We start from the raw sequence: 15,103 nt of genomic DNA on the forward strand, positions 1-15,103 counted from the left end.
CTACTGGGTTCCATAGCCGGTGCTCATGGGCAACTGCATCATAATGAATGTTTGGAAAAGCAAAAGCTATATTATCAAGTTATGAATGACCCAGACTAGAACACAAATTAGACTCAACATGAATCAATGTCAAACAATGAAGAAAAATAAATAGTATAAAAAAGGTAAACTGATTTATACTTGGACGAAAAAGAAAAGAGAAAAAAAAAGGCATAAAATGTAAGACAATAAACAACGGAAGTAACTACTTACTTGTTCACTGTCAAGTACATTGCTCAGGTATGTTACTTTGTGTTTAATGTAAAGAGCTTTTCTCTTTGTACAAGTCACCAGGAACCAGTCTGCAACTACGGGTATCTGAGGGAAATCATTCAAAGAGAATCTTTAGACATTATTGTCACGTCAACTATGGTGAGTAGAGAAGGGGAAAAGGGACCAGACACAGAGAAAAGAGAGGACCCAGGTCATGAGCTGGATTCAAACCCTGATTTTGCGATCAGGTCGGATGTCTGGGTGGGCAAGTAAGTAAGTAAATAAATAAATATGGAGGTTATCCCATTCTCATATTTTCTCTTTGCTTTAAGAGAGAAAGCACTACTTACTAAACTGAGGAATGAAAGTGCAGCACCCAGGTTCACCACTGTTGGTACAATGCTAAATTTACCTGCCTGAAAGTAAAAAAAAAAAGCTGTATGTGTGTGAGAAAACAGTAGCATATATATATATATATATATATATATATATATATATATATATATATATATATATAAAACATAACCAATGCATGCATGTATGATTCAGAAATACAAGGTTGAGTTAATCTACCCTTACCGTGCCAAACACAACGACTTCAAACCGAATTCCATATGCTTTGATTAGTGTTCTTGTCTCACCATCAGGGGTTTTGTAATATTTTGCAAACCTGTTTAAGCAAACATTTTTTTAAAGACCTTCATTTTTCACCTTACTGTAACAATTATTAACAAGTAAATATTGATAAGGCAAACAAACACACACACACACACACACACACACACACACACACACACACACACACACACACACACACACACACACACACACACACACACACACACACACACACACACACACACAGTACTGTCCTGTATAATGATCTCACCTGAAGTTGAATCCAGGTGCGACATTATTGTCAGGACCTGTGCTGTCCAACCTTTGAAAGCTGTACTTTGGTTTACATTTGCCTGCCCCCCAGTCGAGATCACAGCTCCAGTCAATGAGGATACCGATGATGCCACCCTTAACAATCATAATGGCTCCTCAATTAAAGATGATTCATTTATTTTCAGTGTACGTGTGTGATGTCTTTACTACCTTTTACTAGGCAGGCCTAACCTGAATGTCAGTGAACAGAGAACTCAAAGGTAAGCATCATACACTAATTGTAAATGTATTTTACCTGGAACTCTGAGCTTACCTTGACAGCCATGGTTTGAAAATCCTCCCCAGCTTCTGAAACTATGTGTACAAGACGAAATATGGGGCAGTCAGGGTCCGTTATACGATGGAATTCACATTTCTTCAAGTACGAGGAGTTAATGTGTGGTAGGATGTTTCTCCTGAAGGGGGAGGAGAGTAGACAATGGCGAAAACTTACAGTGCGCCCCTGTCCTATGATATATACGGTATGTTTTTTACTGCAAGAAAAGTAAATTCTAACCTGTGAAAGTTGAACTTGGGGTACGTCACAGTGTTTTTAATCAATACTGTGAAGTTCTCTGCGTCTCCCAGCATTGCAGGTCTATGAGATATGGCAAACTATAAGATGTTTTAAGCCTGCATTATAACTTGGTTGCATGACAGTGTCACGCAACCAAGTGTGCATCATCAGGTATATATCAGTCATTACATCATGCATACCTCAATCCTTACATAGTCACAACATTTTCCAACATATAAACTGCCCACAAAAGGTTCAGAAATGTAACTTTGGTGGATTATTTCCCATTTAGTAATACCAATTGTTATTGTGTTTTATATTATTTTTTATCGTTGATTAGTCCCCTTTACAACGAGGAACAGCTTGTAAGGATAGTGCATTTGTGGAATGAGCTGGAACACAGCTAAATGTGTGGGTAGCAACCTCGCTCTCGTTTTGAGTGACCTGCCAGCACACACCTACTGGCAGGTGTGCGTGTGACTGGCGCCTGATCGTGGATTTGCAAATTTGTTGAGTTTGCATATGCTCCAAGCAGCAGATGACTAATCAACGATAAAGAAATTATAAAACAATACCAATATTGGTATTACTGAAGGGGAGAAATAGAAAAGTACGTTTCCGAACTTCCTGTGGGCAGTCATTTTACAATGAATGCCTATTTGAATAGCATGGCTAATTGGCTAAAAATTGTAAATATTCGTACTCGGGTAGTGTAGTGTCTATTTCAAGGGGACACCAAGATAGCACCTCACAGGTCTTGACTGTATCTGAATAGTTAACACACAGTCCTGTCTGGATACCTGAGTGAGAGTGAGAGTCAACTTTTAGGCACATCATGATTTCAGATATTCCATTGATAATAACATGGCAAGAGGAAACATACCCATCGAAAACCAGTATTTGTTTATCCATTTGTAACTGTATAGTTGAATTAACACTGATGATTCCATCCATTCATTATGTTCTAGTGTAAGTAGCCTTAGCTTACCATTGCCTCGAGGGTCATTCTTTCCCTCAGTGCAGTCGTGGTCATCAGTGCAAATGTTGGATGGATTTGGAAGCTGGAGGAGAGAGTACATGTACATATTAGAGCCCGACCGATGCCATATTTTTGGACTGATGCCGATGTTTACAGATGGAGAGTTACAGAAAGCTAGACTACATATAGTATATATACAGTTAGCATATAAATCCATAATTGTGTAATTACAATAAATGCAATGCATTACTACTGATAACTATTGTTACACCCCTTTTTACAAGTGAGCCGGGAAGAATGATCAACAACAGACACTCACATCAGGACAGGATGCCTGGGTTTGATTGACGGTGAAAATGGCATTTGTCAGCACAAAGAATGATCGATCAGCCTTTATACAAAAGAGCAGAGTCATTGTTACAACACAGAAGTGAAAATACCTGACACAGGCATAATATTTAAATCTTCATTCTGCAATATAATATGTGTATGTTATGCTTCACTCGATTGCTTCAAAAGCATACGGATTACACATATTCATTGTGGCTCTGTGTACACTCTATATTTATGTCTGTAACTCAAGTGCAACAGTAGCTTTGTGCAAGTGTTAAGTTAAAATACCTGAGGAGGAATAATATGATCAGCCACATCCCAAAACCAGGGCCCCATATCAGATGTGTTAGACATGGCATATCCTTTCACTTTAGTAGTGACCGTACTGATGATAGTGTCCGTGTCCTGGTAGGCCTTCTGAACTAAACATACATACCTGTTGACAGTACATATAGTGGATAGATCAATTTGACATACAAATCAAGCATATCACATGGTATTTTTTGGAGAAAACAGCTAAAAACCGTCAAAGCTTATTACAGGTCCAGATATAGATTGTTTAGACCTGTTAAACATATACGTTGTTAGCATAATTATAGGCTATATACCTTTCAATCTGGGACAGCATCTGTGCCATTTATTTTAGATGTTACAAAACCGGATTAAGAAGGCTTTTTTTTAATGGTTTAATGACAATATCAAAGTCCTTCTTGTGAAGGAAACTGTTACATGATCAACCTTTTGGGTCACAACCTGCACAACCAGTAGGAATAAAGTAGCAACTTCAATGTACAAGACATGTCAACACAACCTTCGTCTTATTCATCTATACTAGAGCTATTGGGAACGATGCAAATTGGGAATGCATGCCCAACCATCGTAAGATAAAGCCTTACTTACCCGATCGTATAAAGGACAACCAACAGCTGCACAAATCTGAAGACAACTCCTACGCTTTTGCTTTCAATAACCAATGTTTTGGGTGTTTCATAATCAATGAAACAGTGCAGAAGGTCTTGGCAGCAGCCTGCAACCTTACCCATGACTGAGTACACCAGTGAGTTGAGCTCTGCAGTAATATGCATCAAAGTAGGCTTTCATATCTATATCAGGAATGATAGTATTCAAAGCATTCATTTGACTACCGGTACCCGACTATGACAGTCAAAAGTATACATTAAGGATTAAAGAATAGCATTTGAAAATGGCAAACACACTCCTACTACATTGGCGATTAGTACTTGAACATTTTTGATAAAGAGGTTTTTATAGGGTGCTTCTATTTTAACCATTTGTATGTTTAAAGTGTTTACATTTATCTTGTCATTAAAGATAGCTCATTATATTATTTGAGTGTCCAATAGTGTAAACCTAAAACGGTGTCAGTATGACCTTAAACCTGAACTGTGTTCATCAACTTGAGATGAGATATTATTGCAGCCCTGTCATACCTCGTGTCTGGTACAGATAAGACAAGTACACATAGGACTCTTTCCTTTTTAATTATGTCTCTATTTCTCCCCTTTGAGGGGAGTGTCCAATTCCTGAATGAAAACTGTTGCATTCCTCTGTATCTCTCAGAATATTCTCTGAATAAATCAATGTATTATTGTACTCCGTTTTCTCTCCTCATATTTGGCTTTGCGTCTTTTACTTTTCAAAATAACTCTGACTCAGATCTTTTAATTATAAGGTTAAACTATCTTATTTATCAACTTTATTTTACGTATCCAGAAAATGGCTGTTAATGGCTTGAAATCAGCTGGTCTGTCAAAGAAACTTCCAAACTGCTAGCTTTGTTTCCAGCAAAGTACAAGACCTAAAATTGTACTTAAGTAGGCCTACAGACAGTACTACATTCAGTACATGTACTTTACACTACTGCTTTCAGCTCATTTAGTTTCAGTAACAGGATTGGTCACCTCATAGCTCCTACTGACCGCAACATAGTTCAAAGGGTTTAATATATTTTCTCTCGCATACATTATTGGTTCATTCAAGTCCTTGCCATAGATGCTTAAGAAAAGAAAGCCAAGGCCAATGTAACCAAAACCTCAACATTCTTTCATTGTTTATTTTTCAGCTTTTCCAAAAAACACTAATTTCAGCTCCGCATTGCCTTTCCGGTTTTGTAGAAATTGGAAAGGGACAAAGTTGCCTTGTACAAACATTTAAAAATGACGCAAATGACGAAAGAAAAGCGAGAAAGAGATAAAAGCTGTACAGAATTAGTAAAGAATACAAAGGGACATCCTATTTCTCTCTTAGAGATAGACGGACGAAGTAGAGAATGTCTCCCGACTCCTCTTCGTCTTTCTGTTCCGTTCCATCTTGTCGTCATTCTCGCAGTGTTTGCTTATCTTATTGTACAGTACAATATATCAAACAACAATCCTTTACAGGTTACATTGTCCCTTTATCTGTACAGTGAGGGCAAAGGGGGGAGGAGGGTGCACAAGTGGAGGAAGGGGAGAGACCATAACGCCACGGTTAGGTAAAATGCACCCAACTGTAACTTGGAATCAATACATCTGGCTTTATTTGAGTTGAAAGTTTACATTGTTAGTTATGAGTTACATTATTTACCAACTCAATAAATTACCGTAAGCTGTCATCGTCCCAGTTAAGCGATGAGAGGCAGCGGACGTGCAAGGTTAAGAGGGATCAGAATCTCTGCCTTAAAGCCTCTATTCGACTCGAGGCATGTCCTGGGTGTAGCACCAATTACATTCTATGTACAAAATAAACAACAGGGGACTAGACAGAAGAAAAAAAAACTTGACCTAAAAAATGGAAGTGATTTTTCAGGTTTCATTCAGGGTTTTTGGAGAATCTGTAAGATCCCCTAACATTTTGATGAACAGTTAATCAGTTCCTATAAATACAACCCATGTTGGTAAAGAGTAGTAATGTATGTGATTAAATCAAGCAGCCCGAAGAGTGTGATGTATGATGATGGATCTAACAGAAAGTACTCCATTCCAAAATGTCATATCCATTTTTGAAAGAGCAATCATTAGCTGAATGTACAGGATCCACCCCGTCTCTGTATCAACCAGGATGACTGTAGAATCATCTAAGCCTAAGGCTATCATCATTGCCCGATGTTGGTGGTTATGGTCTACCTTGTTTATCACATACCAATAGCCTTATTTAGTCACGTAAACCAGGAGAAAATAACATTTGACCAGCGCAGAAACCAAGGCAGCCATCTATAGCCATCTACTCATGCTGAGTTTCTTCCACAACGAGGCAGCCCATGGTCTCTTTATCATTGCCCTAAAACAGGTCAAATAAAAGCTGTGTAAAAGCTGGGCATGTGATAATATATCATTTATCACATACAAGAGGGGTTATATAGCACTGGTTGCTGTCTGTTGCAGGGGTTTTTAAACTTTTATGAAAATATTTGAGAACGTTGAACATAAAACAAAAACTATGGTCCTATGATTTTTTTTCTTTTCATGATTTTTTTTTTCCTTTTCCCTCCAGTCCAATTGATCCCCCTGGGGCGGCCTCCCTGAAAACATGCGGCTTAAGGAAAAAAAACATGCAAATAACTTCAATTGTTTCAGATTGTGTTTTATCCGTATGCAAAGGAACCCAAACAAAGAGTGGAAAACCGCTTCCTAGAAATTTGCAGCTGGACTATCATTGTATAGACAGGCAGTTATGTTAATAACGTTCAAATAAACCGTTGATAAAACTTAAAGATTTTTTATTTTCTTGTATTTGTAAAATAAATAAGGCTATGGGTATATGATATCTTGGGCAAGCTCGTGCTGAATATGCCTGCTCTCGGTTGGAGGGCTCGGGAACAATGACTGCCCGGGTGACAATATAAATATTTTCTTTACTGTGCCATCAATCATTTTGTAAAGATTGGTGTCTACTTTTCAAATAGTGAACATGTCATTTTGGAACAGACTAACTCAAATATTTTCAAACAGCTTATAATATCTGCAGTATGAGATGTGCTTGATTGAATCATACACTTTGTTCAGCCACAAAAGGGTAAACAAAAGCTATCTATCAAGAAAGGAAACAAGACTAGTGCTCTTTAAGTCCTTTTTCAATATAACACTTAAGTATGATCTTAAAATGCTTTGAAGAGCAGTGTGAAAAATGCAACTTCATGTAGATAAGTGATTATGACGTAGAAAACGAAGGAGTGTAACCACTTTCTGCTATTTCTCCAAAGATTTACTTTGTGCTTTGTATTGTCTCATCCACCACAGCCAATCATAAGCAGCTTAAATGCAGACTCAAATCCTTGAAGACATTCGGAAATATTTGAGCTGCTCGAAGTGCACTTTTAACTCGTGCAATGTTTTTAAGGTTTAAAGTCACCTGCAAGGTAACCAAAATCAAGCGCTCCATTCCCACCCACTTCAAATATTTGGAATCTCTTGCAATATTAGTTTTCACAGGTCCCATCCCAGAGAATACACTTGTCAGTTCTAATTCTGTTTTTTTACATTTCAAGGCATCACTTTGGTTCAAACATATTGCTTCTATACATTAATATAAGTATGACAAATGCATTATTATGGGGGCAGTCCAGAAGTGCTTCGTTCAGTAAAGCATATTTTGTAGGGGGGAATCTGGTGTGTAACTCTTCATCCAAACTACTGATGAAAATAAAGATCGCCTTGTCCACTTTTCCACTTGTGAAAAATGGCTCTTTGTGTCCTTCCATTCAAATACAAGTGTACTGACCATGATTAACATTTTCAATTCATAATATGAGGGTGGCTTTGTGGCTAGCCAGACAAAAACCATAGCGGGACACAAACCTTCCCGCATGTACCCAGTTAGACAGTTGGGACTGATTTCAAAGTCTGCATTCATATATGTGTGTGTGTGTGTGTGTGTGTGTGTGTGTGTGTGTGTGTGTGTGTGTGTCTGTACAGCTTTTATTTCTGGCGGAGGAGTTCCAGTTGGTCCTGGTATTCTGTGAACAGTCTCTGGAATCTAAGGTTCTGGCCGATGACTGGCAGCACCTCTCGAAGCAGCTCACGCTTACGTAGACCCTACGCACACAAAACAAACGACACACAGGGACACAAAACAAACAACACAACTTTATTTTTTGTACTTTGCCGTTTGGTTGGACTTTTTCATGGACGGAGACTAGGGATGGGACGATACGCGATATTATCGCTTATCAATCTCGTGATAAAAAAAACACTCACGATAATCGTATTGTGGAGATTTAATTTATTGTGATATCATCCTCCGTCATGCACTAGGATCAATTCACTTTTTATTTGCCGAGCTGCATATCCACATAAACCCTCTATAATTGGTAAAAGGTACTTATAATATACATACTTGATACGATCTTTTTTTCACTCTATCAAAGGAGCTATGAGTTGTATGAGTTTGTAAGCTTGTAGATCGGCTATTTTTTGGCAAATGTTCTGCCCCAGGATAATGGATTTTTGATTATCGCAATAATATCGTAAATCGCATTTTCTTTTGTCACAATAATCGTGATATGAAACGTTCATATCGCCCCATCCCCAACGGAAACATTTAGGACTAAAGAGCTACTGTAAAGCGAGGACTCCCAGGTTTTCTGGTATAAGTGGGATAATCTACGGCAGGGTTCCCCATTTAGTTTTCCTCAAGGGCCGAATTATGTCTAGGGTACCAAGCCGAGGGCCACAACATGGCAGGGGGCGACGGTGGCGTTCCCGCTACTCCAGCGACAGTTCAGATATCTTCGTTGTCGGGTGAAAATCTTGTATGTCCAAAACAGTTCATTTTGCATTTATCATTTTAAAAATTATTTTAACTAGTGAAAACAGCCGATCTACAAGCACACAAAGCCTCGCGGTGTGAGGCGTTGTGTGCTTGTAGATCGGCTGTTTTCACTACTTTTGTGCGACGGCCTTGTATGATTTGCGAAAGAAGGTACGAATTTGGAGGTACGAGATTTCCACGCGACAATGACGAATATACCTAGTGTTGTTGCTGCTCTTATACCACCATTATTACTGGGGTTGGTGTGGGCCAGACAGTAGCAAAATGGCCCGCGGGCCGCCTATTGGGGAACCCTGATCTACGGTGTTCTTACCAGAGTGATGGGTTCCCAGGATGTAGCAGCAGACTTATGAACCGGCCCCAGCAGGTCCTTACACAACTCTCTGAGACGATACTCTGAGCCTGAGGGAGAGAAATCAATTATTAGTTTATGTCTCTGCTGGCGGGCCAAAACCTCCCAACTCCAAAATGTTCATTTTCGGGAAAATGAGCTCAAGTGGAGTTAGGAGGTTTTGACCGAAGGGCTTTTTACTACTTTTCATTGGTTCAATATTAGTTTAACCAACACACAGACGTAAAGGGTGTTCAATAGCACATATTTATGAGAAAAAAGAGAGGGCCAATCGGGTGGAGTTAGCTGGTTTGGCAGAAAGTGTGGAGTTAGGAGGTTTTGTCCCAAGCACTTTTTTACTACTTTCCATTGGTTCAATATTATCTTAACCCTGCAAGGCCCAGCGTTGCTTTTTGGCAACGTTTTTTAAATCATTTTTTAAAAAATGTTAAAGGTCATGGTGCCTACTGGCACTACGCACAAGGGATATGGTGCTGATCGGTCCAGTGATTTGTGAGATTAGCCCTGCGTAGGCGCACGCACATCAAACATAGGTGCACAAGCACGTGCACTCACACTCCTTCCCACCCATTTTTACCAATTAATTTCCAAAACCTTTCCAGAATATTTAACCCAATTTCCAGGACTACCGGTATATAACAATAATTCAGCTCAATAACGAGTCGCTTACTCCTATGCACAATGCCCAAAGACAGGAAGTGGTTCTCAACCTTTTCAGGCCGTGACCCCCGAAATAATCATATTTGAACTGGGGACGCTGACGAGCACTACGAGTTGAGGAATTTTGTATAACACGGTTCTATTGTGAAAATAGCCGATCTACATGCTCGCGTTGCGAGGCGTTGTGAGCATGTAGATCTGCTATTTTCACAATTTCTGCCTCTAATATTTGGCAATTTCGCCAATGTTTAATTTGTCATTTCAGAGTTATTAACAAAATCAATAACCAAAGACAATGGATAGCTATTTTTTCCAGGACCTTCCAGGACCCTTGATAAATTCCAAAACTTTTCCAGTACTGGAAAAATATTTTAATAATTTCAAAATATTTCCAGGAATTTCATGACCGTGTGGGAACCCTGTCCCTTTCACAGATCCCTCGCCCCACTGGAGGCTCAACCTAAAAGAGAAGGTTTCCCGTACCTTCATTGACGAGGAAGCGAGCGTAGATGAGCAGCCAGTAGCGGTACTCTTGGGCGGAGAGCAGAGTTAGGGCGGAGGCCAGCTGGTTCTCCAGGAAGGCCAGGGTCATGCTCTGCTGCAGCTGGTGGGGGGTGGAGGAGAGACGAGACGCCAGACGGCCAGCGCTGGGAGCAGAGGGGAAGAGAGAGCAATATAGGTTACAGTACTCATAAAGATACCATTATGGCTTATGGGTGCAGCAGTTTAAAAATAAAATAATCAAAAATCGACTACAAGATCACTTCAGCTCATTACAAGTTTGTGAGCTTGTAGATCTGATAGTTTCACCATTTTTGATAGATTTAAAAACATTGCTTCTCAATTATTTGTTTAATCGAAAAAGTCAGATAGAATAATTGATAACAAAATAATCAATAGTTGTACCCCTAAACTACTCTCCCGAGCTGAGACTGGCCACTTATGTTGCTGACATCAAGATTAATAAATAACTATGGCAATATAAACCTTGTTGTTTTTTTGTATCCGCGTTGGACCAGGTAAAAATGTTCAGTCCTTAGATAAGCTTTAATCCTGATTAATAATTAGTTGAGTCCTGAAGCTGTGCACCAAAAATAGCCAACCTCTCCACAATCTCGCAACACGTTGCAGCATGACGTGTTAGAAGGGAAGACATTGTAGAAGATTGGCACAGCACAGCATGCAACAACAAAGTATAAATGGTAAATGGTGCATTTATATAGCACCTTTATCCAAGGCGCTTTACAGAGATTTGTGCATTACATTCAACCATTCACACACACATACACCGATGGCAGAGGAAACCATGCAAGGCACCATTCCTGCTCATCGGCAACTAGGGGTTCAGAGTCTTGCTCAAGGACTCTTCAACAGCAACTCTGGGGGAGCCCGGGATCGAACTGGGAACCTTACGATTGCCAAGAGGCCACTCTACCCCTGAGCCACTGCTGCCCTGTATATTAAGCACTTTAGCGTACAGCAGTGTGCTGTGTACGTAGGTGTGTGTACATGTCTGTGTGTAAGTATAATAGTATACATATAACATTACTTGAGGTTACGTCCCTGCATGATGGCCAGTGGTCCCGATGACACAGGGGCATCATGGGTAGGTAGGCAGCTCCTGAAATCTGCACACTGGACCAAAGAGTCTCCTTTATCTGCTATCAGAGTCCTGACAGAGAGAGAGAGAGAGAATGATAACGCTTTTGTTTATTTACAGTATCACATAGCCAGACAGAATTTGAGTAATAAGATGACAGAAAGGGTGATAAGCCATACCAGCCCCATGACTGATAACAATTACCCGCACGTAGAAGCTGATCAAGCAATGCAAGCTAAAGTGCCTCTGCACAAACACAATCACTCCGAGTGCGAGTGATAGAATTCATGACAAGATAGGAAGCACTGGACCTTATCCCGGTGCAAACAAACCAAAAACAGAATGGAAAACCGCAACCGTAGACGTTTGCAAAATGACTGTGTAGTCAAAAGGGCTTGATATGTATTCAAAGGTCCTGCCATGTTCTTAGCCAAATGCCTCCCAATACTGTTGGGAAATCCCTGTAGAACTATTCCATTTTGTTTGCAGGTACAGTTCCTCATTGACACATTGATTATTAGTGTTGATTAGATTAGAAACGCGTGTGAAATCTAAAAGGTTGATAGGTATGCTATAGCATGGGTATGAAGTTTAATGTCTTTGCACAGTTCTATCGCATTCCATACAGTAGCTAAGACGAAGTCTACAACTACGGGTCAACGTGAAATCCACAACAAAATGTCATTTTACATTTAAGAACTTCGATCTCCATGGAGGTTTAACTATGGATAGAGCTGTAGAAATATCAGACTGCTTGATGTGCAGATCATTTCAGCTCCCTGTTGTGATGACAATGGCCTGACAGCCAAGGACAAAACAACGGTTTATTCAAAACTATATATTCAGAAGCAATACAAACTCAGCTGGTATTACAGTAAGAGAAATAATAAACAGCCAAAGACAGTTTCATGGTCTCGAGTCTCAAGCGAAGACTGTTTCATGGTCTTACCATATCTCCATGGAGGAGTTGTAGCTGTAGGACTTCCCGTTGGACAGGCCAATGACCGGGACGCCCTGCTGTGTCAGCAGAGACTGAGACACTGTAGTGTCTGACCCTAGGAGAAGACCAGGAAGCAGACAGTTAGTGTAGAATTGAATGATTATACAGTAACATTATTATTAACTCAGATTTACAGAGTTATAGCCATTTGTCCAAGCGGCCACTTGACGAGTCTGACGAGACACTGGATGGCACTGTTCACTAGCCTATGGGTCACCGATTATTTTCCGAATCCCCTGACATCGTCGCATCGAGCTTGTAGATCGGCTATTTCCAATATCAAAGTTCTTTTTTAAGTATAAAGTTGTCAAATATGTCAGTAATTTCTTTGTATATTTAGGTTGTGTGTCATAATTGCCATGTGCAACTTCAAAGCCTAAAAGCCAAACAGAAATGTAATTGTCAACGACAAAAACACAATTAAATCGTTAATCGTAATAATTTGAGTGACAATTAATCGTCATGTAAAATGTCATAATCGTGACAGCCCTAGCCCTGATCTAGTAAAGGTTTAGAACCACTGGAATAGAGTAGGACAGAATTACATTCCCAAACCTTTTCTGATGGCTCATTATTAGTGTCATCATCATTACAAGCATCACCATAAGCATTCTGTATACCTGTTAGAATGGTGTGTAGAGATTCATTCTTCACCAGCACTGTCTGCTTCTGCACATCCCTAAAGAAGAGAAACCGGTATTAGACAGACTATACCAGGGGTGGGCAACTTTGATGGAGAGGGCCACAATATTTTCACACTCCAAAATAGTAAAAAATTGCAGATCTACAAGCTCAAAACGCAACAGTGCAACACGTTTTGAGCTTGTAGATCTGCTATTTTTTAAATGGAATCCTGAACGATTTTTAGTTCGTTTTTAATTGGAATCCTGAAAAGTTAAATCTTTATTTAATTTCAGATGCATTTATATGATCTTATGTTAACTTTATGAACTTAAATACAAATACATTGGACATAAAAAAGACTAATACTATTAAGCAGCCATTAAGCTACTAACACAGACTGAAGTAATTAAAGCGGTTCATGTTTGCATGTTTGGAATTGGAACAGCTGAAATCAATAATATATCAGAATTTCGGGGGCCGCATGTGGCCGCCAGTTGCCTATGTATAGACTATACAATACATACAAAATGTATCTGTAAACATGTTTTTGTCGTGTTTGTATGCACGGTGTGTAGTCTAACCAGACTGATAGTGTAGCTCCAGCGGTTATGGCCATGACATAGAAACCAGAACATTGCAGAGCAGACATGGGCGTGGCCAGCTGGATGGCAGGAAGCAGCCGCCGTCCACAGGAAGAGAACACAGACAACATCCTGTCCTCGCACGCCACCGCAATGACGTCACTGGTGGAGAGCAGAACGGATCGATAGGTGAATGAAAATAGAAAAGTAGTATATGAATGAAGAGCGAATGATGCATTTCATAAAAGTACACAATGTTCTACAAATGACACCCAAACTAAAGAAGTTCTAAACCTAAACAGGAGACTGTAAGGATTTTGGGGCACAAAAAAAGTGTATGTGTTAGTGTGCGCACGCTCTTAACACATCGGACGCCCACATGGTTTTGATGTCTTAATTTGCTGGTGCCCATGGCAACGCGTCATTTTACCTACCGGCGAGAGTACTGGCGAGAAAAGTAATCCGAGTAAATGTAATCCGAGTATGTCCTGTTTATTTCGCGAAAATCTTTTCTTTCAGTCAGGACCGTTTTTTATCATTTCTAAGCCACAGTGTTTGTGTTACGGCATGTAGAAGAGGCTGCCGTTTTGAGAAAAAAATGAAAAAAGGAAGAGAATCCGGAGAAAACAGCATTTTTGTGCAGCCGCTAAACAGGAAGTCAACGAGACACACAGCACGTCCGGGTGACGTAATTGCGCGCTGCATGTTGGGAAATGGAGTTTGTTTCATCACCGCGGTAGCCAAGTGCAGTAGCTATAGCACAGTATAGTTTACTGTACAACGCGTCAAACGCGTCGTGGGCCTCCAGCGACATCAAAGAAATTGACTTGTAGACACCACGTGGGCATCCGATATGTTAACAGGGTTCCCACACATTTTTACCAATTCATTTCCCAAACTTTTCCAGAATATTTAACCCAATTTCCAGGACTATATAACAATAATTCAGCTCAATAACAGGTCGCTTACTCCTAAGTGCAATGCCTAAAGACAGGTAGTGTATGCCAGGGGTTCTCAACCTTTTCAGGCCGTGACCCCCAAAATAATCATGTTTTAACTGGGGACCCCCCCACCCTGACGAGCACTAAGAGTAGAGGAATTTTGGATAACACGGTTGGTTCTATTGTGAAAATAGCAGATCTACATGCTCACAACGCCTCACGTTGCGAGGCGTTGTGAGCATGTAGATCGGCTATTTTCACAATTTCTGCCTCTAATATTTGACAATTTGGCCAATGTTTAATTTGTCATTTCAGAGGTATTAACAAAATCAATAACCAAAGACAATGCATAGCTATTTTTATAAATAATAAAGATAACGATAAGTCAGCGTTCACATCAATTATGTTGTTATCGGACGCTACCATCCACTTGAGTTTGAGAACGATTTTTAAATGACATCTGTATCTTTAACATGCCTGGTGGGAATGATGCTTCATACTGTAAGTTAAATTATTCAGGGGCAGTGGCCTAATGCTTATCAAACTGGAGGTCCTTGAAAATCAA

At 39.9% G+C, this 15,103-nt stretch overlaps 2 protein-coding genes across 3 annotated transcripts in view; both read right to left on the reverse strand.

The window, feature by feature from the left end:
- p2rx4b (purinergic receptor P2X, ligand-gated ion channel, 4b) lies at positions 1-4,054 on the reverse strand (the record flags this gene model as incomplete). Its single annotated transcript, XM_080738510.1, has 12 exons — positions 1-33; positions 253-357; positions 603-668; positions 832-922; positions 1,142-1,278; positions 1,457-1,598; positions 1,700-1,780; positions 2,403-2,499; positions 2,688-2,760; positions 2,998-3,069; positions 3,300-3,447; positions 3,912-4,054. The coding sequence occupies 12 exons, from the start codon at positions 4,052-4,054 to the stop codon at positions 1-3; spliced, it is 1,188 nt and encodes a 395-aa protein (XP_080594636.1).
- A 1,044-nt stretch (positions 4,055-5,098) lies between these two features.
- Positions 5,099-15,103, reverse strand: part of hira (histone cell cycle regulator a) — a 28,159-nt gene continuing 18,154 nt past the window's right edge. For both annotated transcript variants that reach the window (XM_080738996.1, XM_080738995.1), the window contains 7 exons: positions 13,598-13,759; positions 13,013-13,071; positions 12,342-12,447; positions 11,342-11,464; positions 10,276-10,439; positions 9,094-9,182; positions 5,099-8,044 (listed from right to left, as the gene is read on the reverse strand). In XM_080738996.1, the coding sequence (XP_080595122.1) occupies positions 7,928-8,044; positions 9,094-9,182; positions 10,276-10,439; positions 11,342-11,464; positions 12,342-12,447; positions 13,013-13,071; positions 13,598-13,759 (820 nt within the window). In that variant the 3' untranslated portion in view covers positions 5,099-7,927. The remainder of the gene's footprint in view (positions 8,045-9,093; positions 9,183-10,275; positions 10,440-11,341; positions 11,465-12,341; positions 12,448-13,012; positions 13,072-13,597; positions 13,760-15,103) is intronic.

Source organism: Nannobrachium achirus, assembly GCF_963921795.1.
Source record: "Nannobrachium achirus genome assembly, chromosome: 12".
Taxonomy (NCBI): domain Eukaryota; kingdom Metazoa; phylum Chordata; class Actinopteri; order Myctophiformes; family Myctophidae; genus Nannobrachium; species Nannobrachium achirus.